Raw genomic sequence first — 27,500 nt, 5'->3', positions numbered from 1 at the left:
CACGCTGCCTTCAGAGGGTGAGTGCGGGTGGCTGGCAGATCCGTACAGCTGTCCTCAGCCTGTGTCCGTGGGGGTTATCCCATCCCAGCAGGCATTTTAACACCGGCACGCTGACACCAGCTATGCCACCAACTTAATTGACAGCAGAAATAAATCCGCGTCTTTATAACAAAGTCACTTGAACACCGCACACAGAAGATCCATTTTAATATTCGTGAAAAGCCAACGTTATAATGTGTATCTGTAACCGAAATGGAAGTGGAAATGGAGTTTGAGGGCCAGGCTGCAAGCAGCCCACAGGAAGCATCCAGGGAAATCGCTCCATTGTCCTTATTTTGGTGTTGTGAAAAATGCACGTTTTATGATTGGCTTTTTGCAAGTATTAAATTGAATACTATATGTATTATGTTATATTGATTGGAAGTGCTGTATTAACATTTTAATAGTATGGTAAATGTAGTTTTGTAGTTAAAATAGAGCCTATGTATGTGGGTTTTTTTTACTAGCTCAAGCAGAAGATGAGATAATGAAGAAACTCTTCACACAGAGATGGCAATGATGGGGGCCCATAAAGAATTACTGCCTCTTTATCGGAAAAGACAAACATCCTTCCACCTTCTCTCCGTCTTTATGGAACCACCAGGATTAAGGGGAAGAAGTTGACAAAAACCAGAAAAGTTCTTAATTTGCAAGGAATTTATGCATCATGTATGAGATGTATGAATATGCAACAGGCTGTTGCTTTTAAAGATTATTCCTTTGTTCACAAGGCATGCTTATCGGGCTTAAGTGCCCGAGAGCATCCGGACATCCGTAATTCTTTGCTTTTTATTGTCTTGTGATTGTCCTAACTCTAAATTTTCATTACTCTAATTGTATTACTATTTTTATAGCCATTTTATTATTATTAAACTTTTACAATTTTCAAAACCGAGTGATTGGCGTTTTTCACAGGGATCATGGAATCACAGCACGGTGTGGGATGGAAGGGACATCAACGGGCACCCACGGCAGGGACACCTCCCGCTGTCCCGGGCTGTCCAGCCTGGCCGTGGCACCTCCACCCTCTGGGAATCCCATCCCAGCCCTCCCCACCCTCCCAGGGAACAATCCCTAACTCCCAATATCCCATCCAGCCTTGCCCTCTGGCAGTGGGAGTTCATTCCCCCTTGTCCTGGCACTCCCATTCCTGATGAACACTTCCTCTCCAGCTTCAAACACTGGAAGGTTTCTCTTCTCCAAAGTCATTTTTCTTGAGCTCTTTGCTCCGAAAGGTTCTCGCCATATTAGACAAACCCTTGAAAAATCTGCTTTTCTACTGTAAAAAGCTCCAGTCTGCCATCAAATTTCACCTTCTTGCACCAAAAATGCCCTGAATCCCGTGTGCAGGAGATAATCATTGCCTTCTGATTAAAAGATGCCCTTTTTGAATAAAATATGCTCTTAATGAGGCACGAGCACTTGTGATTTAGGCCAAAGGATTTATTTACCTTTTCAAGGCGTAGAAAGCGAAGGGCTGAGTTTTACCTGAGATGCTGAACAGCACATTCACTTTCCAGCCACTGTGTCGTGAATTTGATAAGGAGCCGTGGAGGAAAGTCAAAACAACCTCTCAAAACATGCAGGTGTCATGTTGTGAATCAGCTGCAGACTCCTCCTGGACATGAATCACTTCATTTCACTTGATGCACGTCTGTTCAGAGACCTGCCAAAAGAGAAATGTGTTATTAAATGAATCATCTGCTCCAAACTGGCTTAGATTCCTTGAAATCCGAGCATCTCAGTTTACAACAGTGGCTGTGAAAAACAGGGCCTTAGATTACAAGGCTTTGTTGGAAAAGCAGTTGTGCAACAAATTGGAGAGTCTCAGTGACAAACTTGAGGATTTCAGTGACAAACTCCAGTGATTTTGTAAAAAATTCGAGCGTTTCAGTGACAAGCTCAAGGGTTTTTGTAAAATAGCTCGGGGATTTCAGTGAAAAACCCAAGGGTTTCTGTAAAAAATTCAAGAGTTTCAGTGACAAACTCAAGGGTTTTTGTAAAAAACTCGAGGGTTTTTGTAAAAAATTCAAGGATTTCTGCGACAAACTCGAGGATTTCTGTGACAGACTCGAGGATTTCTGCGACAAACTCGAGGATATCTGTGACAAACTCGAGGATTTCTGTGACAGACTCGAGGATTTCTGCGACAAACTCGAGGATATCTGTGACAAACTCGAGGATTTCATTGCCACTTGAGGGAGCTCAAAGATAATTGTCCTTGCAGAGCCACCTGGAGTTTCCTAATTCCAGGGAGACAATTTCTATGCACAGATCAAACGGGTAACTTTGGGAAGCAAAGCTAATTCAAGCCCGGGGTTGTGTTTATCTTGTTCTGTGTAACATCAGGCTCTTTATCAGACAGTAGGAAATTACAGCCACGCATCCAGAATATTTAACTGGAGGAAAAGACACGTTTCATTTGCTAATTCCCAACATTTGCCTTTCTCCCAGTCACCTCCACCTTCACCTTGGCCGTGACCCTGCTGTGCCTGAGGCTCGTGGCTGTGATGCTCCCGTGAGCTCAGCCCTGATTCCCACATGCACTGCAGTGAGTGTTTATGTCCCAAATAAATACAGTGGATTGCTCTTAAACTCCGGCTTTAGAATGTTTATTACAGATGCAGTTGCTGCCTCCCCAAAAATCAGAGCACTTAAAGTGCCATATGATCCCAAATGCTGTGGGTAACAGCAGCAAATGCAGGAAATGCTGTGCACAGGACTTTATGGGGGCCATAAAACCCTTGTGCCTGTGGCCTCCCCTCCTTGCACAGATCAGTCAGGTGCAGGGAGCACTCAGGACAGTGAACACTCCCAGGAAACAAGGAGGAGTTTCAGGGTGCAGCTGCTCAGAGTTATTGCTGCCTCTGGGGAGCTGTTTCACATGGTTAAATTGACTCCACCATCATTACCCCATTATCCATTTCCTGAAGGAAAAATCTCAGGCTTTCCCCCACCAAAGGATGAAGGATCTGTCACACACAGGCATGCAAACAGTTTTTAACCCCTCCATGTGCTGAGGAATGGGTTATTACAAACCCCTCTGTCTCACTCAAACATTTTTGGGCATTTATGCACCATCCCAAGACAAGTCTGATTCCTTCTGAGTGCTGGGAAGAGGCTGAGGGAGCTTTTCTGCCCCATAAGTCTCTCTGAGAGCAAAGATCCCGGCCTGAGGAAGCTCCTGTGGTTGGGAGGGATCCTGTGCCACAGCAAACAGCTCCTGCCTGTGCTGAGTCCCACGAGCACTGAGCCGGGTGGGTTCATGGCTCCTTGTGCCAAAGATTGTTCAGTACTGTTCTGATCCTTGCTGAAATTCACAGCTCTTCCCGAGGACAGCTGCTGCCAGGCTCCTTCTCCAACAGCCAGTCAGGTACTGGGGTGAAAACACCCCCTGGAGAGCGCAGGAGCACCATTAATGATGTGCAGCTTCTCAGCCAAGGCAGGACTGCCAGGAGGATTTTCTGATGTTCCAGACCAGGCTGGACAGGGACCAGAGCAGCCTGGTCCACTGGAAGGTGTGGGATGAGATGATTTGAAGGTGTCTTCCCACCCAAACCAGTCTGGGATTCTGGGAATTCAGAGCTTTGGGCTGTGGGGACTATAACTGAATTTCTGGGAAACACCTGAACTTGGCTCCACGCACAGCTTTCCCTTTGTGCCTGTTTTCCTCAGGATACACAAATTCCTGGTGGACCTTAACAGTGCTAAGTTCAAAAATCCCCAGGTTATTTGGTGGAAATACTGACCAACAACAGCTGCCCGAGAGCCACCGAGCATTTCCTGGGTAGTTCATCTTTGAAAAGATGCCTTCTCAAAACACTTCTTAAAACTCTCCTGTTTCTTCCAGCAGGATGGACATGAAGGATTTCATAGCTCAGCCCTGGAATTTCAGGAGGCAGCTCTGATCCTGAATCAAATGCTGGAGGGTGGTGCCACCCAGCCTCAGTGCCCTGGGAATGAAGGAAGTTCCCACCCTGGACAAGGGCTCTGCTCCCCTCCCCTGCCTGAGGGCCAAGGAGAGCTCATTGTCACCAGGGCTCCTCATCCTCTGGAGAAGGGAGAGCTGGAAATGGATGGCAGAGGGAACTGCTCCCACTGGCTCCGTGGCAGGGCTGCAGTGCCCCCCTGGCATCCCTGTAATCACAGAAACCATCCTGTTCCCAAATCAGGGCTGTGCCCACCACCCAGCTGTGGGACAGCCCAAGGATCCAGCAGCACCTCCTCTCTCCAGGCTCCTGCAGTCCCCTCTCAGCTCTGCTCTCCCCCTCAGTTCCTTCATTCCAAAGCAGATCTCCTGCCAGCTCCTGCTTTTTTCCTGCCCAAGGCTGAGCATTTTCTGCACATCCAGCAGCTCCTCCTCAGGCATTTCCTCTGCCTCGAGAGGCTGAACTCTGCTGGAGACTTTCCAAGACCTGGCTGAGGTGGGGAGGATTTCTTTCCTTCTCTCTGCTGCATGTTCCAAGCAAACAACTTGATTCAGTGGTCCTGTTGTTCCCTGAGCTTTAATTCCTTTGCTGATACACCTGATCCCTCAATTTCTAATTCATTCCTCTCCTCAGTGGAATTCCTTCTCACCAGCTCTCCCAGGCCTTGGATCTGAGGAAATTCAAGTAAATTCTTTCCCTGTAGTTGACACAGTTATGTTAAATATTCTTATTGGGTTGAGATTGTTTAAAATAAAACAAAAAAATGAAAAATCACAATTATTCCAATAATCCTGAGTCATCTCCATGTATCCAGCTTTATCTCTGAGTATGAGGCTTTGCTTCATAACCCAAGAAAGTGATACCATGGGGGAAAAAATTACAGAAAGCTCTAATTTTGAAGAAAAGAGATAAAGGGTGGGAAAGGGGGAGCATAATCATTTTCTTACAGGCAAAGAATTGGAAACAAGCTAGAGAGGGGAAGAAAAAAACATTTCACAAACTGATAATACAAATTAGAGGACAAGAAATTCTGCCTAAGTATTTGTTAAAGCAAGGGGCTGGAGAGAGAAATGAAATGCAATTTTCTTTTTCATTTCCTTCAAAGAGTGAATGAGAAATTATTCTGTACAGCAAAAAAAAATCACTTGTGATCTAATTCTGAAAATATATTGTTTCCTTTAGAAGCATCTTGCTCAACACTTGATTTCACAGTTTCATTCACCGATTGCCTTCTTTGCAATTTCATATCCCTGACCTCCCCACCTTGTGGTTTCCAAGTGCAAACAATTTCCTCAGTGTTATTCATGGCCTGGGAGAAGGAAACGAGAGGGTTCACGTTGTTCCCCATAAATGACAAGTGAATAAATACAAGTGCTCCAGGTGAGTAACTGAAATATTCCCCTCACCTTTCCTGGCACCACAGCCAGCTCATCCCCACTCAGGACATGTGAAGGGAATTATTCCTAGCCCAGAGTTTCAAGGAAAGGTCATTCCAGCTTCCCTGGCTTGGAAATTTTGTCATTTCTTAGGGGACCTCCAGGACTCACCTTCTTCCCTCAAGGCAGGAAAACGGTGCTGTGCTTTCACCACCTGAGTCCGAGCTGGTCCTGGGCTCCACATGGTCCTTGAAAAGGGGGGAAAGAGCAGAACCCTTTTAAAATAACCTGGTTTGAGCAGCAGGAGACGAGCACAGCAAGTTCTCAGATGGTTTTAGTGGAAATTGTGCTGTGCTTGGAGAACCTTTCCCTCACAACTTGGTTTATTTCTATATTTACCTCTTCCATTTAGGCAAATCCTGAATTCCATCCACCCCTTACCACCAGCACAAGGAAGACTCCTTCTGGGAGACTCCTGTGTCTCCCAGAGACACAGGAGGCCACATGGGATTTTACCTCTCCCTGCTTCCAGTGGGAACAACATTCCCAATGACATTAATATTTAAATGACTGAATTGCACATATAAGCCAGATTCTCCTTGGATGGGAAGGAGATCCCACCACGCTGACCTGGCCGTGGCCAGCATCTGTGGAATCTGCTTTGGTTACACTCAGAGGAGCTGAAACCCTTTTGAACCACAAATTCTTTTTTCCTTTTAGAATCATCCCAGAATCCCTAAAGTTGGAAAAGACCTCCAGGACCACCAGTCCAGCTGTTAACCCAGCACTAAACCACATCCTCAGGATTTTTAAACACTTCCAGGGATGGGGACTCCACCACTCCCTGGTGGAAATGGTAACCAGTAGATTAAGCCAGATTAGAAGAAATTGGAGAGAAAATGAATGAAGTTTTCTTTTTTTCTCTTATCTGGAAGGTAAATACAGTTTTTTTTTTTTTTTTTCCCTGGAAATTTGAGATCCACAACCACAAAGCATTCATAGAAAATACAACTCCAAGTTCAAATATCTGACATCTGACAAGTGCCAAGGGCATGGCTGAGGAAAGCGATAGGGAATGGAAAATGGGGAGGGAAAACTGAACTCAGGAAAGGGAACAGATAAAAATCCTGCTTTAGAGAGCCATGCCAAGTAGGAACATCCCATCCTGCAGCTGGAGTGTTTGCTTCCTTGTCTGAGTTTGCTGGCAAACCAGGAACTCACACTTCTTATGTTCCACTCCAACAATAAGAGCTTTGGGGCAGGCCTTGGCTCCAGCACCCCCAGCTGAATTCCCTGGACCCAGCTGACATCGAGCCTGCTGGGAAAGGAGCCCCCATTCCTTTGGGATTGCACCCCTGGGGCTCTGCCCAAGCCTGGGAACCACTGCCGTGTTTTGCTTGGCTCCTCTGAGTTTACATCCCCACCAAAAGAGGAGAAACAACTGATGAGGGCTTTTAGAACTCCTTAAAATCTGATTATTGCAGGGAATTAGAGCCAGCAGATGCACTGGAGGTAAGGGGTGGGGCAAGCACATCTGAGCCCTGCTCTGGTGCTGCTGGGGAGGAGGGATGGCACCACCACCAAAATTCAGATCACAGCTCTGACAGTCAGGGGTTCCAGATCAGCATCCTCACGAGCCCAAACCCTTCTTTTCCAAAGTCACGCTGCAAGTTAGCCACAATTCATCAGCTTTGTATAATTTTTTTTGTCTAGAATTCACATGTTCAAGTTTTCTCTTCCTTTTAAGGCTGCCTGTTCCTTCCCTGCTGAGCATTCCTGCCTCCTGCCCGAGCTGTCCCAACGTCATTTCAGCTTCTACTCCACACATTCCCAGCCCATTTTCCTGCACTTTCTGCTCACCAAGCAAAACTGGAGCTTTTTATAAGCTTCTTACACTGACACCTGAAGGAGCAGTGCTGCTGTCAGCACATTCCCAGCCTTTCTTCCCTGGGAATATTTCCCAGAGCCAGCCTCACACCCTGTGTGCCCCAAAGGAAGAGTGATTTCCCTGCAAAGATGAAGGGCTGGGATTCTCAGGGAGTTCCACCCAGCAGAAAATACCTGATAGTGGCTGTGGATGGTGTCCAGCAGCTCCTCGTGGCCCAGCAACCTTCCCCAAACACCGAGTGCTTCCAGGAAATGGGAAACAAACACACATCCCACAGCACTGGGGAGAGGGCCTGGATGAATCACTGCTTCCCACACACATCTTCAAGGGAATGAGGAAAAATAAATGGGTTCCAAGCAGCATAATTGGCTCCCTAGGGGCCTTGGCTGGGGGTTTATCCTACAGCCACAGCATCCCAATCCCCATGGATGCAGTGCCTGGCTCAATCCCACTTTGGGGCTGGAAGAAAAGCACCAGCAAGCAGCTCTGCTGTAGCAGCAGCCTGAGGTGGATCTGTAAGAAAACCTTTGTGCTGTTGCAATGTTTTCCTCATTGCTCTGTGCACTCTGCAAACAGATTTGGCAAGCAGGCATTGTTACCCTGGGATCCTCCTCCAGGGTTTATTCAGGGTATTTAATACCTGCCACAGCCATCCTGCATTTCTCTGAGCTGGCACTAAATGCTGGCCCTGAAGTGACAACTTACTCTTGGTTCTGTTGGCTCAGGATAAGCCTCAAAGCCAATAATGGTTATAAAAGTGTCCCCCTCCCAAAGCGTCCCCCTCCCAGGGCTTGGGGATGCTCCTGCTGGTTGTTGCCATCACCTCTCAGCTAAGGGATAAGCAAGAAAAACCAGGGATAAAATGTCTGAAATTCCTGCTCTGGTCAACAGCTGGGAAGGTGCTTTAGCCCCCAGACACTGCTGGCTCCATAACCAGGTTCTCTTTGGGTTGGAGTCATGGAATGGTTTGGGATGGAAAGACGTTAAAGCTCACCCAGCCCCACCCCTGCCACGGGCAGGGACCTTCCTCTGTCCCAGGCTGCTCCAGCCTGGCCTTGGGCACTGCCAGGGATCCTGGGGCAGCCACAGCTGCTCTGGGAATTCCATCCCAGCCACTCCCCACCCTCAGAGGGAGGAATTCCTTCCCAGGATCCCATCTAAATCTCTCCTCCTTTAGTTTAAAGCCATTCCCCCTGGTCCTGGCACTCCAGCTCCTTGTCCAAGGTCCCTCTCCAGCTCTTTCAGGCTCCCTTTAGGTCTTGGAAGACCCCAGTTAAATCTCCCCAGATCTTTCTCTTCTCCAGGCTGAACACCCCGCCCTTCAGCCAATAGTCTGAGAAAAGTCTCCTGCAGCCAACTGCAGAAAAATGCAAAAACATCCAACAGCTTCTTCAATTCTGCATTTTTAGTTAATTAAGCAGATTGATGACGGAACCCCAAGTTGCTTTATCAGCAAGACTCACCTGAACCAGACTCTCCTAAACTCCTGCCCCTTCCTTGCTTTGGAAAGGAAACACAGCAAATGGAAAGATGGAAACACAGCAAAAAGAAAGGAAGAATTGATATGGTTTGATTTTTGGTATTGATCTTCTACCCCCTGACATGTCTTTTAACACACAACCTATTTCTGTTACTTTCTCCAGCTCATTGAAACCTTCTCTGATTGCAGTGATGGCATCTCCTGAGCCAGGCTTCTCTTGCTTTGTGTCAGAATTGCTTTCTGTTCCACTCACAATGAGCAATTAGATCATTCCTGCCAAAAATCTGGGTGGGTTCAGCACAGGTGCTGTGACTCTTCCCCTGGGACTGCCAGGCATTTCCTCTCCCAACCATGTGAAACATTAATATCACTCCCCTCCCTTTTAAGAGTCTTGCTATGAAATGGAAAATCAAGCCTAAATCAAATTTAGGTATGAATTAGGTATCTGCTGCCTCTCAAACCCCGCCATCACTACAAATATGGAAAGCTGATCAGTAGATTTAAGAAGTCTGGGAAAAACAATTGATTAAAAATAAATCTCTGACCTTTGGAGCTGTTAGAATCAGTGAAATTCCCCCAGCAGCACCTTCTGAATGCAGCAGGAAAGTGGATCCAGGGCCTTGGATGAGGTGTCCTTGTGCCCTTCCAGGTGTCCCTGCCATGAAGGAGTTTTCCATGTGAACAATTCCCCTGGGGAAGAGGCTCTGGAGCCAGAGGCTGCAGCACAGCCAGAGGATTCGCCAGGGGAAGGAAAAGGGCTCTGTGGTGATGGGAGCATTTCCCATGATTGTGCTTTAAATACCCTCAGCACTCACTCCCCTCCCATTGTTCTCCTCTGGAATCAAGGGCAGCCAGCATGAGGGAAAAAAGGGAACCAAAATGTCAGTACAGGTTGGAGCTTTCTGCAGGGAAGCTCTGCAATAACTTACACAGAAAAAAGGGAAAGTTCTCCCTTTTTCCTTTATGTAAGAATTTCCCTTAAACTTTCTCTATTTGTTTGGACAATTAAATACTCAATTAAAAATCCTTTCAGAGGGAAAGGTGGGTGATATCAGGGATTCAACCACAATACCACTTCAATCATGGGTTACACCTCTCTCACTAAATACATATATATATTTATTTATAATTTATATAGATGTGGCACTGTGTTGTTTGTGAACACATCACCAATCTAAAAATGATAGCACCAGGCTCTTAACTGGCAGCAAATTATTTAGTCTGGGATAATTTAATTCATTTCATTTATACAAATACTTCAGCACATTCTGTAACACCAATACCTGAAAGAATAAAATTCCACAACTCTGAAGGCATTTTTTTCTTTGGAAAAAAAAATTAACAAACCCATCCTGGACTTGGCTTTATATTCTAAGCCAAACCCAAATATTATAACCCAAATCCCTCCCTGGGAGGGTGGGGAGGGTATGGGATGGAATTCCCAGAGCAGCTGTGGCTGCCCCCAGATCTCTGGAAGTGGCCCAGGCCAGGCTGGAGCAGCCTGGGACAGTGGAAGTTGTCCCTGCCCATGGCAGGGGCTGGGAATGAGAGATTTAAGGTCCCTTCCAACCCATCCAGTGTGGAATTCCATGATTCTGTGAACATTTGAAGGTACCAAAGGCCCATTTTCCAAGCCAGAAACAAGAAATAAACATTTAGACATGAAACTCTTCCCATTTTCATTTGCTGTCTCTCCTAAAAACTCTCACTCTATAGGAAAGCCACTAAACATTAGTGCCCATTGCAGCTTTTGTGGTCCATTCCTCCAGGGGAGCACAGGGAATGGTGAGCACAGCCCTGGTCACTGCCTCTCTGGGACGGGGCTGTTGATGTGGTGGGGGAGCTCTGCCAGATCACACTGACTCCCTCCCTTTTCCCAGGGATGAAAGTGGAGGAGCTTTCTCCTTGTAGTGCCTGCAAGGGGAATGAAAGCTGCTGGGAATGACTGTGCCCCTCTCCTGCTCTCCACAAGCTGTTCCTTGAGCCTGACATGTTTGGAAGTGCTTTGGGCAGTTGCTGACTGGATCAAAGCCACGCTGAGCTCACAGGTCTCGCCTGTCCCTTGGAGTTTGTGCAGGATAAACACTGGTCAGGCACTCCAACACTCATGAAAAGCACCACACTGCCCACACTGAACTTTGTAAAAGCTGCTATTTCACCAGATTTTTCATCCAAATGTTCAGTTGGACTCCCCCATCCTCCTGCTGGTTAAGGCTGTGGAGAAATAAACACAGTGGTGCTGATACATTTCATGAGGAAACAAGGCCATGTTTGTCCAAACACCGTGACTAATCCAGGGGAAAAAGATCATTTTCTCAGAAGTTCTGGGAACACAGTGATGCAGAAAAGAACAAAGGAGGAGTTATTGCTAATCACAACCAAGAAAACGAGATTATTGTGAGATAATTCACTGACCAACGAGAGATGAGAGAAACCAAACCATTCATGTATGGAAATGAGATTTTATATACATTAATTACTTAAAGAACTGGACATAGCTGCTCTGATGTTTTAATTCCATGTCCATTTAATACTCAGACTAAAACGTAATCCTAGTTCATTGTTAAGTCCCAGGAGTGGTGCCTACAATAGCCAAATATGAACTTTGCAATACAAGCAAATCACAATGTGGATTTTGATTTGTTCTTTGATATTGTAGGGGTTCCAGAAGAATAACCCACCTTTCTTGCTGTCAGGGTGCTCAATCTGCTTCAGTCACTTGGTTACCGGAAGTCCTGCAGAAGAGTAAAATTAAAAACCTGTGAATTATCATCACACATTTTATAGGTGAGCTGAAAATTGGGTAACAGAATTCCACAATCATTAAGGCTGGAAAATATCTCCAACATCATGAAGTTCAATGAGTAATTCCATGAGTAATTTATGTATCTACTGACATAAATACAGGCTATAAGTATTTAACTTTGAGCAAACCTTTAAAAAAACCTAAGTACAAAATTCATAGGCGAAGATAAAATGCTGCATTTAAGTTAATTAATCTCCCTGCAACACAAATTCTTCTTAGAACAGAATTGACAATAAATTCTACCTGTTTTCCACTGTAAATAACATCCCCAGCTACTCAAGGAAGGTCTCAAGGAGGAGTATTTTTGTGTTTTATTTTGTCTAAGAGATGTTAACAACTATGAAATAAATAATGTCGGGATCCCCTTTGAGGCGTGCCCAGAGCAGTGAGGGTGCAGGGCTGTCCCCACAGGGGCTTCTGCCCCTTTTGGGTTTTGATGAAAGGAACCTCAGAGCTCAGCATCCCCAGCTCCTGGAAAAGGGCACAGAGAGGAGACAGAGAGGGGATCCAGTGAGCAGGACATGGAAGATTCATTCCTTCCTCTCTGAGGGGCCACTGTCACCTTGCAGAGGGGGGTGGCTGCTGAGACTATGCTGAGGAATTTTGGTGAGAATCCCTCTGCTGTCCTCACCTTATATCAAACATCCCTCAGGCATCACCCCCTTGTTGTGCAAATATTTAATGCCTTCTCCAAACATTGTGCAACCAAACACCTCCCAAGTTATTGTGCTGTTGCAGCCCTCGTTTCACAGGGACTGAATCTTTACAGAATCAGTGTCAAAAAGTCAGCATTACAAGGGGATTTCTATTGCTATCAGGTAAATAAATGTTAGCCTCAAACAAATTAAAGTTTTGTGGGGTGAGGGGTTGTGCCTCCACATCCATCATCTGCCAGGAATTCCATCTGAACAGTGTGCTGTAGAGGCTTCATTTCAGATTCCCATCTTTTAGAAATCTGCCCAAACATCTCTGGAGAGGCAGAACTGCTGCAAGAGCTGTCCAACAACCAAACATCCCAGCTGAGCTCCCCTGTGACAGCCGTCCAGCACTCCGAAAAGCAAATATTCCCCTCAGCAGCTCAGCTCCAAAGGGCTGCTTTAATTACTGTTTGTTTTTAAACAGGCCTGAGCATGATCCCACATGCTTTTGTTACAGTTTCACGAGGCAACACGGTGATTTCAGGTTATTAAACAGGGATTATTTACTGCCCGTGTTTATTCCTGGCTCTGGGTGATGGGATCTCACTGGGCATGGAAGGGATTTGTTTGTCTGGAAAGCTTTCTCTGTTCCACAGCAGCTCCAGAATTCAAAGGAAATTATCCCAAAGAGGATTGTCAAATGTTCTGTGTCTCTCTCCAACGTCAGGATCACAGCGATCATCGGCAGTGACTGACTCTCTGTTTATAATCCATGTCCTCTCACTTTCCTGGGATAAGGTCACGGCAGATTTATTCCAATTTCCTTACAGATCAACATTTGGGGAAGTGCAATAAAAGAGGATCCTGTAAATGCTGACATGCTTGGGAGTTTCTGTGCTTCTCTCTTTCGTGGGGGTCACAAGGGGTTTTTTCTGCATGAGAATGTCTATCACTGCAGAAGTATTGGTTTGATACAGTAAAAACACCAAACTGAATGAAATGGGGCATTAAAGGTGACTCTACAGCATCGACCTTCAGGCTGGAGGAGCCTCCAAGCAACAGCAGCAGAAGTGCTGATGGACAATTCACTGGAGAAGTGGGAACAGCAGCTAAGGGAGCCCAGAAACTTCCTGGTGCCATTTCAATTGTACAGGACCTCGGCACACATTTTAAACCCAGCATAAAAATACACAAGATAATGCAAACAGCATCAACGAGCTTGGTTTTGGCTAGAAGGCGTTACCAGACCTTCCTGGATGATTTAAATATTGTCCCTTAAAAGTCAAGTGCTGGAGTGACCTAATTATGGCCTTTCAGTACCTGAAAGGAGCTACAAGAAAGATGGAAAAAGACAATTTGCAAGGGCCTGGAGTGACAGAACGGCTGCTGACACAAAATACAAATATTTCTTTAAAAAAAAATCCTATCCGTGATTTAAAAATAATCAGAAGCCTTCAAACCCAATTTTTTCTGGAATAAAACAATATAAATTTTCCTCACTAAATCCATTCGCATATTTTATTCCTATAGGTAAGGTCAGCCCAGCAATGCATTAAAAGGTGATCAATTCTTGATTAATCCAGCAAAATATTTGGAGAGTAATTAAAAATAAATTATTGGGATTAATTATTGAGAATAAATCCCAGATCAGTTAAAATCAAGTAACAGAACTTGTTCATAACTACAACAAGATGGTGAAGTTAAAACTGGAAAAGTTGCACAACCCAATAAAGTGAATTTTGTCCAAATTCACTGTATTAAATTACAGTCAGCTGGTAATGATTGTGAGCCAGTGAGGTCTGGTGTGTACAGGGGATATAGAAATCGCCTCCAAATATGAAACTAATTAGGAATAATTGGCCTCCAAACAAGCACTTGATGTCTGCAAAAGGAAAATGCAAACCTCAGAATGCCTTTTAGAGCCACTGCCTGAACCAAGCCTCATTTCCAGTTCCAAAGGGTCCAAGTCAGCTGTGACAGAAGTGTGATGCAAACCACCGCGGGAGCTTCGCAGAATGTCCTGGTTCCTACAGGGGACAGAGAAGGGGACAGGGAGAGAGCTCTGTGAGATGGAACCGGCACCAGCTCCGTCCTCTTTGCTGCAGCAAATGATGTGGGATGAGAGGGAAAAATACTGTAAAGGACAGAACCTCCCTACACCACATTCCAGTTAGCCAGAATATACAGAATGATGGGATTATGGAGTGGTTTGGGTTGGAAAGGACCTTAAAGCCCCTCCAGCGCCACCCCTGCCATGGCAGGGACACCTCCCACTGTCCCAGGCTGCTCCAAGCCCTGTCCAGCCTGGCCTTGGGCTCTGCCAGGGATCCAGGAGCAGCCCACCCTCCCAAGGAACAATTCCCAATTCCCAATGTCCCATCCATCCCTGCCCTCTGGCAGTGGGAGCCATCCCCTGTGTCCTGTCCCTCCATCCCTTGGAAATAGTCCCTCTCCATCCTTCTTGTAGCCCCTTCAGATGAGGCCACAGTGAAATCACCCCAAAGCTTCTCCAGGCTGAGCAATCCCAATTCTCCAGCCTTTCCTCCCAGCAGAGCTGCTCCATCCCTCTGATCATCCTCGGGACTCACTCCAGCAGTGGATGCATCCCCCCAGGTCAGGTAATTCACCTCAGCTCCTTTGGTTCAGCTCTGACACGCTGCAGAGCTTCTTTCACCCTCACCAAAGAGCCTGAAGCAACCTTGGCTCTTGGAGGATGCACTTCCAGCTTTTAAGGGTCCAAAACCCTCAGAGCTTGAAATAAATACATTTCCTAAATGTTGTGGAAGGACATTTACACATTTGTAAATGTACACATTTACAAACACGCCCCAGCCTTGACCTGGACCTGGTCAGCATCTGAACTTCTGTTTTTCCCAAGTCAAACTGTTTAGTAAATTCAGATCAACGGCAGATTGCGGCAGCATGATCTCTGCAGCAGCGTAGGAAACTGCCCTGGGATTATCCCTGCTTTGTCACAGGCGTTCAGAGCCCTTGTCACACTGACTCGGTTACTCACAGCCTCCGGGTTGCCCTCGGGAGGAAGGAAACTGCCCTGTCACTGGGACAGCAGGAGAGGAAGTGCATCCAAAGTCAGGGATGGGGGCAGCGTCCCAGGGCTCGGCTCCGAGCCTGGCAGGCTTTTTGTGACAAAGCCGCATTTAGACGCTTTCACCTCTTTTTACCCCACAATCGCAGGCACCGAAGCTGTGAGTGTGAAACCCCTGCGCTGGGTGGGTTTAACTCGTGAGCAGGAGAAGCCGCTCCCGCCCCACCCTCCCCGACATCCTGCACCAGAGGCTCCTCACCGGCCGTCCCTGCTCGCCTTTCCGTGGAGCGGCGCTTCCTGCGCTCCCACGGGATCCTCGGCGCTCGTCCCACACCCAGGGAGCTGCAGGAAGGGCAGGAAGGACAGGACACAGCTGGCACTGCCCGACCCCTCCCTGTGCCAGCCGAGGGCAACCAGCCTGTGGATTTCAGTCTAACAGGGACATCTGCGCTGCCACCACAGCGAGGAGAACGAGAAGATGTTGGTTTCTTCCAGAAAAATATTGGAAAAATGAAGAAAAAATCACCCTCCAGCTAGCCTTGGCACCAGGCAGGGACAGCTTCCACTAGTCCAGGTTGCTCCAAGCCCCCTCCAGCCTGGCATGAAAAGATACAAGCTGTTAATTACAGAATCTATTTCAGGAAGGCAAATCATAATCAACAAATTCAGGAAAATTAGCTGGGTGATATAAAAAACTCTAATAAAAAATGTAATATTATACCTTTACTGTAATAATTCTTTCCTTCACTTAGGAAAGCCTCAGAAATACTAAATTTCCAGTTCTTTGAAAAAGCATTCCAGTAATAAAAAGAGACTTAAAGCTCCACAGGAGACAGTTTGAGTCCTTAACCAGAGTTTTGATTTAGTTTTGATTTACTTCTCTGAGGTCCCAGCCCAGAAACCTGCCTCGATACTCATGCAGAGCACAAAAATAGATTCCCAGCTGCACATACAAACCCCTGTCTGCTGGGATGGTAATCGAGCAGGTCATTAAAAATCAGCTTTTTCAACACAGGAAGTGCTGAGCCTTTTACATTTTACCACATTCAGTCTCTCCAAAGGAGATGCTTCCAGGAGGAGCAAGGCAACAAGCCCACTTGTATCCCAAACATAAGTTTAAGGGAATCTGGCTGCTTTCTCTGTTGATTTTCTTCACGTTACCAAGACATGACTATACTGGTTCCAAAAGCTTCGCTAAGTGAGATTTATCCCAGAGATGAATGCTTCTTGTGCATTATACTTGGAATATTTCTGCTGTGTCCCAGGCAAAGCGTGCCATGGTCTGAGCGAGGCTCTGGACTTCTGGGAGGTGTTGAGTTGTGGTAACGCTGAGAAGGAGCTAACTGTGTTTTTCCAACCATTACCTGTGTGTGCTCGGATCTGTGTCAGGACTGCACATCTGGCTCGAGCTGCAAGCTCCCTTCAGACAAATCCTGTGACCCTCCGTGTCCCTGGCTCCCCTCAGAACCCCCGGTCCTGCTCAAGTTCCAGCATCTTTCAAGACCCCCTGGCTCCCAGCCCCCTCATCTCCTCTAGGATCCCCTGATCCCCCCTGGCTTCCCTTAGGACCCCTCAAATCCCTCTGACCCCCCCCCAGAACCCCTGCTCCCCCTCAAGCTCCTGTGGCTCCCCTTAAAACCCCTGGTCCCTCTGAAGTCCCCCGGCTGCCCTCCAAGTCCTCAGTGCCCCTCACATTCTCCTGGTTCCTCTGAGAACCCCACGTCCCCATCAAGTCCCCCAGGCTGCCCTCAGTACCTGACACCCCTCAAATTCCCCACGCCCCCCTCGGAAGCCCCCGACCCCCTCAGATCCTCCGGGCTCCCTTTGGAAACCTCCGACCCCCTCAAATTCCCCTGGCTCCCCTCAGAAGCCTCCGACCCCCTCAAATTCTCTGGCTCCCCTCAGAAGCCTCCGACCCCCTCAAATCCTCCGGGCTCCCTTTGGAAACCTCCAACCCCCTCAAATTCCCCTGGCTCCCCTCGGAAGCCTCCGACCCCCTCGAATCCTCCGGGCTCCCTTTGGAAACCTCCGACCCCCTCGAATTCCCCTGGCTCCCCTCAGAAGCCTCCGACCCCCTCAAATTCCCCTGGCTCCCCTCAGAAGCCTCCGACCCCCTCAAATTCTCTGGTTCCCCTCAGAAGCCTCCGACCCCCTCAAATCCTCCGGGCTCCCTTTGGAAACCTCCGACCCCCTCAAATTCTCTGGCTCCCCTCAGAAGCCTCCGACCCCCTCAAATCCTCCGGGCTCCCTTTGGAAACCTCCGACCCCCTCAAATTCTCTGGCTCCCCTCAGCAGTCTCAAACCCCCCTGGCTCCCCTCAATACCCCGGTCCCTCTCAAGCCCCCCCGGCATCTTCAACCCTCCGGGTCCCCATAACGTCCTGGCTCCCCTGAGCCCCCAGTTCCCCTCAGCCCGCGGGGGCTCTGGGGCGGGAGGGCTGAGGGAAGGGGAGTCGCCGCCGGGCCGGGCCCTCCGGCGGGCGCTGGCAGCGGGCGGAGGGTGGGCGGGAGCAGCGGGCCGGGCCCCGCTATTTGTACGGGAGCGGGGCCGCGCCCGCCCCAATGCCCGCCGCTGCCCGCGCCATGCCGGGGCTCCGCGCCCTGCCGGGGCTCCGCGCCTCACCGCCCGCCCTGCTGCTGCTCCTCGTGCTCGTCCTTCCCCGGGGCAGCCTCGCCGTGCTGGAGCCCGGCAGCCGCTCGGCCGCGGCGGCGGCGCGGGTGGCCCTGCAGTACCGCAACTTCCAGGCGGGATCCCTCGGCGGGCTCAGGGCGCTCGGGCAGGTCCGCAAGGCTACGCTGAAGGTAAGCGGGGAGCCGGCGGGGTGTAAAGGGGCGCTGGGAAAGTGTAATTAAGAGAAGTCATTACATTGGCATTGTTAGATGTAACTGAGCGGAGCGCGTTCCCACGCAGGGCACCGGGCACCTTCCCGCGTCCCGCAAGAGCCGCTGCCTCATCCTCGGGAACACCCGGGTCTCCTCAGGGACCGCCGTTCCATCTCCCCTTCCTCAGGGACAGCTGGCTCTCCTTAGGGACTGCTGTCCATCTGTTCCTTCCTCAGGGACAGCCGGGTCCCCGCAGGGATCGCTGTCCCTTCTCCCCTTCCCCAGGGACCCCCAGGTCTCCTCAGGGATCGCTGTCCCTTCTCCTCTTCCCCAGGGACCCCCAGGTCTCCTCAGGGATCGCTGTCCCTTCTCCCCTTCCCCAGGGATCCCCAGGTCTCCTCAGGTATCGCTGTCCCTTCTCCTCTTCCTCAGGGACCCCCAGGTCTCCTCAGGGATCGCTGTCCCTTCTCCTCTTCCTCAGGGACAGCTGGCTCTCCTTAGGGACTGCTGTCCATCTGTTCCTTCCTCAGGGACAGCCGGGTCTCCTCAGGGATCGCTGTTCCTTCTCCCCTTCCTCAGGGACCCCCAGGTCTCCTCAGGGATCGCTGTTCCTTCTCCCCTTCCTCAGGGACAGCCGGGTCTCCTCAGGGATCGCTGTCCCTTCTCCTCTTCCTCAGGGACCCCCAGGTCTCCTCAGGGATCGCTGTCCCTTCTCCTCTTCCCCAGGGACCCCCAGGTCTCCTCAGGGACTGCTGTTCCTTCTCCCCTTCCCCAGGGACCCCCAGGTCTCCTCAGGGATCGCTGTCCCCTGTCCCCTTCCCCAGGGACAGCCGGGTCTCCTCAGGGACTGCTGTCCCTTCTCCCCTTCCCCAGGGATCCCCAGGTCTCCTCAGGGACTGCTGTCCCTTCTCCCCTTCCCCAGGGACCCCCAGGTCTCCTCAGGGACTGCTGTCCCTTCTCCCCTTCCCCAGGGATCCCCAGGTCTCCTCAGGGACTGCTGTCCCCTGTCCCCTTCCTCAGGGACCGCTGTCCCACCCCTGGCTCTCCTCAGGAGCTGCTGTCCTGCAGTCCCTCCCTCATACCATGAGCTTCATCTAAAGGCGATGCGATTCCCACCAGAAAATATACCTTAATCTTCCAAAAATCACATGGAATTGAGGTGGCAGAACGGGACAGGAGTCCCAGAGAGGAGTAGATACGGGGACAGAGCCTTCCTGTCATGGGGAGCTTGCTGGGGATGCTCGAGGTGGTGCTCGGGGTACAGTCCTTCTCCTCCTCCAGGTTTGGGGTTTTTTTACAGCTTATTCACTTTCTGAAAGTACAGGATCAGGCAAAAACTTCTGGGGAATGTTTGTCCTGGGCTGTAGATCCTGGAAGGAATGCATCACCTTCCTGGAGAGCCGAGGGATGGGATTTAAATCCAGCCCTGTGCTCCTGCTGCTGGGCAGCTCCTGAGAGCAAGGGCTGCTTGTTCTGGGTTCTCAGAACAAATTCTGGATCCTGGATTGTGCTGGGCAGCTCCTGAGAGCAAGGGCTGCTTGTTCTGGGTTCCCAGAACAAATTTTGGATCCTGGATTGTGCTGGGCAGCTCCTGAGAGCAAAGGCTGCTTGTTCTGGGTTCCCAGAACAAATTCTGGATCCTGGATTGTGCTGGGCAGCTCCTGAGAGCAAGGGCTGCTTGTTCTGGGTTCCCAGAACAAATTCTGGATCCTGGATTGTGCAGGGCAGCTCCTGAGAGCAAGGGCTGCTTGTTCTGGGTTCTCAGAACAAATTCTGGATCCTGGATTGTGCTGGGCAGCTCCTGAGAGCAAAGGCTGCTTGTTCTGGGTTCTCAGAACAAATTCTGGATCCTGGACTGTGCTGGGCAGCTCCTGAGAGCAAGGGCTGCTTGTTCTGGGTTCCCAGAACAAATTCTGGATCCTGGATTGTGCTGGGCAGCTCCTGAGAGCAAGGGCTGCTTGTTCTGGGTTCCCAGTGTGAGGTGCCAAAGGCAGCACTGGATTCCACTGGATCCTTTCCAGGATCTGGAGATCTTCCACCACTTGTCCTGTGCAGCTCCTAAAACTGAGTAAAGAGGGTGTAGTGTTAAATCTCCCCTTTTAAAAAAGATATTCCAAACCAACTAGAAAGATCTAGGATGCATTAATTAATGCAGCCCTTGTATTGTAGAGATCATTGGGTGCTGTGCATGGAAGTGCTCCTGGGATACTGAAGCTTTCCTGTGAAATTGCTACAAACACCTATGACAGGAATTCTCTGTTATTTTATACTCTCCAAAAGTACACACGTTCCTTCTGGATCTCCTGGTAACTTCGCATATGTCCACATGTAAATATTTCCATAAATAAACACCTGTGCCTGGCTGAAGAATAAGTGAATATTTGTGGGGAGGGAAAGGGGTTTTTCCACCCTCTATCAGCCACCTGTCTCCTCATACAGGAAGGAAAATAATTGGTTCATTATAGAGAAGTGAAATTGCTCCTTATTTCCTCAGTGCTGGGTGCTGTAGGAGCTCCCTGGAACCACTCTCTGCAGTTCAGTTTATTTCCTTTTTTTTTTCTTTTTTTTTTTTCCCACTCTGTGAAAACAAGAGGAGAAATGCACTAGAAGTGGGCACTTCCTTCTTTCCTGTCCTCCCCTGGAAAAAAATGAAAAGAATTTCCTGCAAGGAATTTGCTGTATTGCGTGAAGACAAGAGGCAGAAATATTGGGATTTGGGTATTTTTTTAGGTTAGTCCGGTTTTTAATTATTTTTGAAAGTGGGCTAATTTCCTATTGGTTACTCTATTGCTGGATCTCGTCAAACCAGGATAATTTTTAGTGGAATTTAATAATGAGCACTGTAATTGAATACTGACTTTATTAGCCCATGAGCTGTTGAAACTGGTAATTGGAACCAGGACTGGGAACTCTCCTAGATGGGAAAGATCTTTCAAGTTCAGGCAAAATGAGACTTTCTTTCCTGGCAACAAAATGCCAAACCTGGAATAATCCCTACCTTGCTGCTGGATGCAGATGGGTTTTGTTGCCCCTTCTTGTCTCTTGACCAAGGATCTTCTAGGAAACAGCAGCTCCTGGAGTTGTTGTCCTGCACTTTAAAATACACTTTTGATAATGAAGCATTAGTTTGTGCCAGCTGAAGATCCCAGAATTGAAAGGGAAGCTCTTGGGAGTAGTTTCCCATCCCAAGCTGCCCTGGAAATCTTAATTTAGGAGTAAGGAGGTGAAGGGGAAAGGGAAAAGCCAGGTGACCTCGTGCAACATTTGCTTAAATTGGTCTAGGAAATCCAATTTTCAAATACCCAGGTGGACATTTCACAGCCTCACCTGGACACAACAGCAACACCACAGCTCTGCTCCCTGATATCAGAAATCAACGAGAAATGTTCTGTTAATGTCCAATAGTCAGAGCACCACGTTGGGTGGGAAAGGCAGAATCCAGGGCAGGGGCAGCTCTGACTCCTTTTCCCAGCTTCTCCCTGCTCAGTGATCCAGACAAAAACTGATCCCAGGGGGGAAATCCTGGTGGGAAAACAGAGGGGGGGAGATGGGAACCTCCTCAGGACTGGGGAGAGAGGGATCCTCCCTTTCCGTGCCTGTGGGGAGTGAGGGAAGTGCAAACTGATTGCATACTGATTGGAAACTGATTCCTTGGGGACCTGCTGTGAAGCTGCTCTGAAATTCCTGTTTTGGCCTTCCCAGGACTAAAAATCTGTCAGGAAAGTTGTGGTAATTTGGAGCCCAGAAGTAAAAGAATCCCGTGACCCAGATATTGAGTGGAAAAATGAATTACTCACTTGTTTTCTTCTCTTTTTGGACACTTTTATCTTTGGCTGCTTCCCTGGGGGTTGCCAGACATCCCTGAGCTCTGCTCAGCCCACACTCTAGGATTGGGTAACAGCATTTTGGGACGAGAGTGGGGAAAAATAGTGGGAATACAAGTTTTTCTTTGGGATTACGAAGATTTTTCGTACAATTTCACGCCAAATGGAGCTTCTCCCTTCTCCCCGGTGAGCTCAGGAAGCCTCAGGTGTTCACTAAATATTTGTTTTAGCTGTGTAACATCATTTGAAAGCTGTCTAGGCAGCAGCAATAGGGTAGTAGTAGCTACTAGCAGTACTATGGGGAGTTGTTGCAAGTCAGGAGGGAATCTCTGCTTCAAAACCCCCAGAAACACAGAATTCCGTGCTCTTTTAAAAGTTCTGCTGACTATTGCAGCTTCTGTCTCCTGCAACAGAGCATACCATTTAACTAAAATGTAACACCACAAGGGACTGATGCAGGACAGGAGTAATCCTGGGTCACTGTAAAAATCCCCAAATTTAGTCAGATTAGGGGTGTTGTAAACCATAGCAATGACACCTCTTGGGTGGCTTTACAAGTTAGAATCTTAGACTTCAATGTGGTTATTGCACAGGGTGAGACGCTTCTAAACCTAATTTCATTGCACTCGCTCCTCCTCTGGTGATCCTGCATTTCAGAGCCGGCTTTCACTACTCTGCCCATGTCCCACGGTCACTTGGAGGACAGTGTTTGAGGCAGTACACAAAAAGGGCAGAAGGGGAGAAGGAGGATGCGGAGAAGAAAGAAATTATCAAAAAGTCTGAGCTCATCCTCTCTGTTTCCTGCACCTCCTTCATGGTGAGATTTGACTCCACAGTGGACTTGCCTCATCCTAAAACTCCAGGAGGGGATTTTATAAAAATAGAGTGACTAAAGCAGTTGTTTACCTACATTTCCCAGCTCTCTGTAGGTGCCACAGGCAGGTGCTGGGCTGAGGATCTGCTGTGGGTATGAAACGCCACTCACCTTGTACCATTAAACATTCCTGGGAAAAGCATGCTGGGAACAGGAAGGCTTGGGGTTAGACAAATAATACACAAAGGTTTGCTTTGATAAATAATACACAAAGGTTTGCTTTGGGTCTGCAAACAGCCAGAATTGTATTTACACACCAAGAAAGACTAAAAATCAGTGATGCTGCACTCAAAACCAGGAATTCAGAAGGACCTTCCCTCCTCAGAGCTCCTTGCAGCACATAAGGCTTTAATTCCACTGCTGGCTCCATCTTCTCTCTTCCAGAACATCCCAGAGTCTGGCCACAAGTATTACCTGCAGTTCAGCACTGAGGACTACAGGACTGGGGTGAGTTCCTGCTCTTCCTCCTCACCTGGGGCATTAAATCAACTCCAGCAGGGTCAAAACAGGGACATTTGTGTCCTAAATGGATCTGCCACCATGGAAAGACCTTTCTGCTCCTCCCTGCCTGTCTTTGCTCTGAGGCTCACCAGGCCTCAGTCCCAAAGGGAATTCTTGCTCAACTCATTGAGGCAACCAGAGGCCTGAGTGGAACTGTGCAGTGGCCCAGCCTGGGTGGCAGTGTGACAGTGTGGGCCCTGTTCCCCTTCTCTGCTCCCCGTTGCCCCCGTCCGGTCCCCATTCCCCCTCTGTGGGCTCTGTTCCCCCCGTCAGGTCCCCATTCCCCCTCTGTGGGCTCTGTTCCCCCCGTCCGGTCCCCATTCCCCCTGTCCGGTCCCCATTCCCCCTGTCCGGTCCCCATTCCCCCTCTGTGGGCTCTGTTCCCCCCGTCAGGTCCCCATTCCCCCTCTGTGGGCTCTGTTCCCCCCGTCAGGTCCCCATTCCCCCCGTCAGGTCCCCATTCCCCCTCTGGGCTCTGTTCCCCCCGTCAGGTCCCCATTCCCCCTCTGTGGGCTCTGTTCCCCCCGTCCGGTCCCCATTCCCCCTGTCCGGTCCCCATTCCCCCTCTGTGGGCTCTGTTCCCCCCGTCAGGTCCCCATTCCCCCTCTGTGGGCTCTGTTCCCCCCGTCAGGTCCCCATTCCCCCTCTGTGGGCTCTGTTCCCCCCGTCAGGTCCCCATTCCCCCTCTGTGGGCTCTGTTCCCCCCGTCAGGTCCCCATTCCCCCCGTCAGGTCCCCATTCCCCCCGTCAGGTCCCCATTCCCCCCGTCAGGTCCCCATTCCCCCTCTGGGCTCTGTTCCCCCCGTCAGGTCCCCATTCCCCCTCTGTGGGCTCTGTTCCCCCCGTCAGGTCCCCATTCCCCCTCTGTGGGCTCTGTTCCCCCCGTCAGGTCCCCATTCCCCCTCTCAGGTTCCTGTTTTCCTGCTGTCCACACCCCAGAATGGGAATCAGGAGTTGACAGCTCCATGTTCTTTCCAATTCCACCCCCTCCATTCACTCTGCCCCAGCTGTCAGCAGCATTTTACTGTCCTCTTCCTTCACACACACTTTGTGGAATTCAAATGATTTTCAGAACTTACTGTGAAGCCTTAGATTATTTTTGTTTCAAGGCTGGCACAATGAAAGTCCCTGTTATCAATTAATGTTGTTTCTTGAGCTCTCACAAACATATTTCCAAGATGACTTAGAGCGCTGTCATGTCCTGAAAGCAGGGCAAGCATTAATTAAAACCTTCTGTTAAATCCCTTTAGCCTTGTGGCTTTAACCTCTTTCCTGGAAAAAAGAAAAATAAAATCCTTCTTGACACTTTCCTAACCCCTGAAAAGCTTCACACAAAGAATGAGTTGCTGGTAAATAAAATCTTGATTAAAAAGAACAGTTTTAAACTCTCCCTGGACAGGAAGATGCTGGGAACTGCCTGGCTACAGTGCTGTATCCAAAGAAAAAGTCTCGTCCTGTTGTCAGCATCAAGTGCTCCCACACCAAAGACAAGAAGGAAATCCAGGAAGAGGACAACAGATTTTACCAAAGGATCAGGCACCAAAGCAAACCAATAACTGCAAACAACATTCCAGGTATATTCCTCCAAATATTCACCTGTATTTCACTTTATCTCAAAGGCCGTGAGGGACAAAGCATCTGAAAAGGAGACACAGTAGCACCCTGAGCCCATCCCGCTGTCAGAGCACTCCCACCTCCCCAGGGATTTTTGGGAGAACAGAACCCCTCTGCATTTACCACTGGCACTCAGCACCATCCTGGGAGGGTGGTTTGGGTTTAAAAGCAGCTCCACGCCACCTTTAAGTCAAATAAATACAGATTGTCCTCCAGGAATAACAAGTGCCCAAACCCACACACCTCCCCAGCTGTGGTTGGAAATTCACTGAGGATGACCAACACAGTTTTTCCATCCTGGAAAAATCCTATCTTTTCTCCCAGCTAGGTAAGGACTCCCATTATTGTGGATTTTTGGGTTTCTCACCTCATCATGGGGATCCCTCTCTTGGCAGTGTCAGCTGTGCCACACTTTTACTCCCCTGGGACTGCAGGTGCAGCATCATTCCCCTCCCTGTGACACATCAGGAGGAGGAGCCCCATGCAGGAATGGTGTGCCAGGCAAAACTGCTCTGAGGTTCATCATTCTTCTGCTGCCCAGCCAGAATTAATATTATTTTCTCTTCCTCCTTGCCTTGCAGACAGCTATGGCAACATTGAGCCTGCCCTGGAGCCAGTGTGGGCTCTGGCGGTGGCTGGCAGCAGCTCCATCATGTGGGAAAAGTCCACGGAGACCTTGGGATACTTCCTGGCCCAAGTGAAGTCCGTGAGGCAGTGGGTGAGTGGGGCAGGAGGGACAGGGCAGCACAGAGCTCTGCTCTCAGGGGGATTCCCCAGATCCCAGGGCCTGCTCCTCACCAGCAGCTCCACCTCTGCACGAGCACTTTGTCCGGGTTTTGCTGGGAAACTGTCCCGAGCTGGATGGGCAGGAGTGGCTTCTGCAGGGGCTGCAGTTCCTGAGCCCCAGAGCTGAGCCCAGCAGCCTCTGCCCCCGGGCTGGGCAGCAGCTCCAAGGCCTGCAGCACATCCAGCAGCACTTCCAGAGCCCTGAGCCAGCTGGGATCCACGGGCAGCATCCAGCTTTGGCTCCTCAGCTGTTCAGCCTCTTTCTGAAGGAGAGGTTCATGTAATACTCAGATGTAACTGAGGGTTAAATTCAATTAATTAGCACCTGGTCTCAGTGCAGACAGGCTGCCGAGCCACACAGCTCTTGGTGTCCTCAAACATTCCATGCAGGAAGGGCTCCTAAATCCATCTTTCCACAATCAAATCCCATCTCACTGCAGGGGCCCTGCTCACCTCCTTCCCTGAGCTCCAGTAAATCACAGCAGACATTTAAACAATATAAACCTGTGTTCCTGATAATTCTTTCCCTTTTTTACACCTGCCCAGATCAGGAAAGATGATTTTATTGAGTTTGACTACACTGTGCTACTGCATGAAATCCCAACCCAGGTAAGGAAGTGCAGGTGAACAACCCCTGCTGCCAGCAGGAGAGGAGCTGCATCAGGATGATGAGGTCTGTGTTTAAATCCCTTCTCCAGGAAATCATTTCCTGCCACATGCGCCTGACGTGGCTCCCCGGGCAGCCTCTGAAAGTGAAACATTTCTGTGCCTCCGAGGGCCACGGTGCAGACGAGGGATCCGGGGCAGAGTCTGGCTCAGCTGCTGGGCCTTCAGCTGGAAAGGGAGCCAGTTTTTAAGTGAAATCCTCAGTTTTGTGGATATGGATCCAGTCAGCAAGTCATTGTGCTGACAGACCTGGAGCTGGGATCATCCTTCCATGCAAGTCAGTGATTGGGAGTGGTTTCACTGATTGTTCTGTGCCAAAATCAATTCCTGTCACTTCTTCAACTGCGAGATTCCAGTTCTGCAGCTCTGCCTGAACCCTCTGCTACTCCATATATACACAGATGAACATACAGCAGTTGATTTGATGTCACTAATTAACTGTTACTCAAGAGTTTGTAAACAAAATTAATATATTTGAATAAAAATCGTGAACAAACTGTTAATCTGTCACTAAGAGAGATTTGCCTGCTAGTTTTTTTGTCATGTTTTGGGCTAGAATCATGCTGATTTTTAACTCGCGTCTCCAATAAACCAAATGTCATCACTCAGGGTCAAGGCTGGGTTTTCTTTCTGCTGCTGTTGGAGCCCAAATTTCCACCTTTTCTGTCACCTCGAATCAAACCAGACCTGCAGAGCCAGGGATGCTCCTTGTGGATGAATCCCCATGTTTGGGAACAGCTCCTGTGTCATTCCTGCCATGTCCTGTCCCACCACGAAGTCATGGCTTTTGTCCTGTGCCACCAAGTTCTCCAGCTGGGTTCCCAGCAGATCCATGACTGTCCCACCTCTGCTCACTGCAATGTGCCAAACTATCCGAAAGTCACCTTTTTTCCCCATCAGCCAGGTTTGTGGCAGGATAAATGGAATCCTTCATTTCCTGAGGAACAGAGGCTCTGGGGTAGCTGTTCTGTTTAACTTGGTGTTGTTTTCACAATCCTTGAGCTGTAATTGGGAACAACAATTCAAGGATTTCACACAACAGCTTTCCCTGGATGTTTTTAGGCTGGGTGATGTCAGCTTCCCAAATTCCAGCATTTTACACAAATAAGTCTGATTTCCTGACTGAAGCTTCTCCCCTCAGCACCCAATAAACTCAGGGAAGCAGCATTCCACACCCTCCTGGTGTTTTCTTTCCTGCTGGGAGAAAACAT

At 49.0% G+C, this 27,500-nt stretch overlaps 1 protein-coding gene and 1 long non-coding RNA gene across 3 annotated transcripts; one reads left to right on the top strand and one right to left on the bottom strand.

The window, feature by feature from the left end:
- Nucleotides 1-1,718: 1,718 nt before the first annotated feature.
- LOC137479695 (uncharacterized) lies at nt 1,719-15,187 on the bottom strand. Of its 2 annotated transcripts, XR_011002436.1 has the most exons (4): nt 14,745-15,187; nt 9,258-14,183; nt 5,839-8,985; nt 1,719-5,802 (listed from the first exon to the last, which is right to left on the bottom strand). It is a non-coding gene; the product is annotated as an uncharacterized lncRNA (long non-coding RNA). The 2 variants fall into 2 exon arrangements; XR_011002437.1 differs by lacking the exon at nt 5,839-8,985 and having other exon boundaries at nt 1,719-5,592; nt 14,745-15,186.
- A 2,514-nt stretch (nt 15,188-17,701) lies between these two features.
- On the top strand, nt 17,702-26,893 carry LOC137479689 (ovocalyxin-32-like). Its single transcript, XM_068200165.1, has 6 exons — nt 17,702-18,003; nt 23,107-23,169; nt 24,623-24,797; nt 25,419-25,555; nt 26,170-26,232; nt 26,322-26,893. Exons 1-6 carry the CDS (start codon nt 17,764-17,766, stop codon nt 26,478-26,480), a joined length of 837 nt encoding a protein of 278 aa, XP_068056266.1. The 5' UTR covers nt 17,702-17,763; the 3' UTR covers nt 26,481-26,893.
- Nucleotides 26,894-27,500: the final 607 nt, after the last annotated feature.

The sequence above is a fragment of the Anomalospiza imberbis genome, chromosome 10, assembly GCF_031753505.1.
Source record: "Anomalospiza imberbis isolate Cuckoo-Finch-1a 21T00152 chromosome 10, ASM3175350v1, whole genome shotgun sequence".
Taxonomy (NCBI): domain Eukaryota; kingdom Metazoa; phylum Chordata; class Aves; order Passeriformes; family Viduidae; genus Anomalospiza; species Anomalospiza imberbis.
This window is presented reverse-complemented; position numbering and strand designations above follow the sequence as displayed.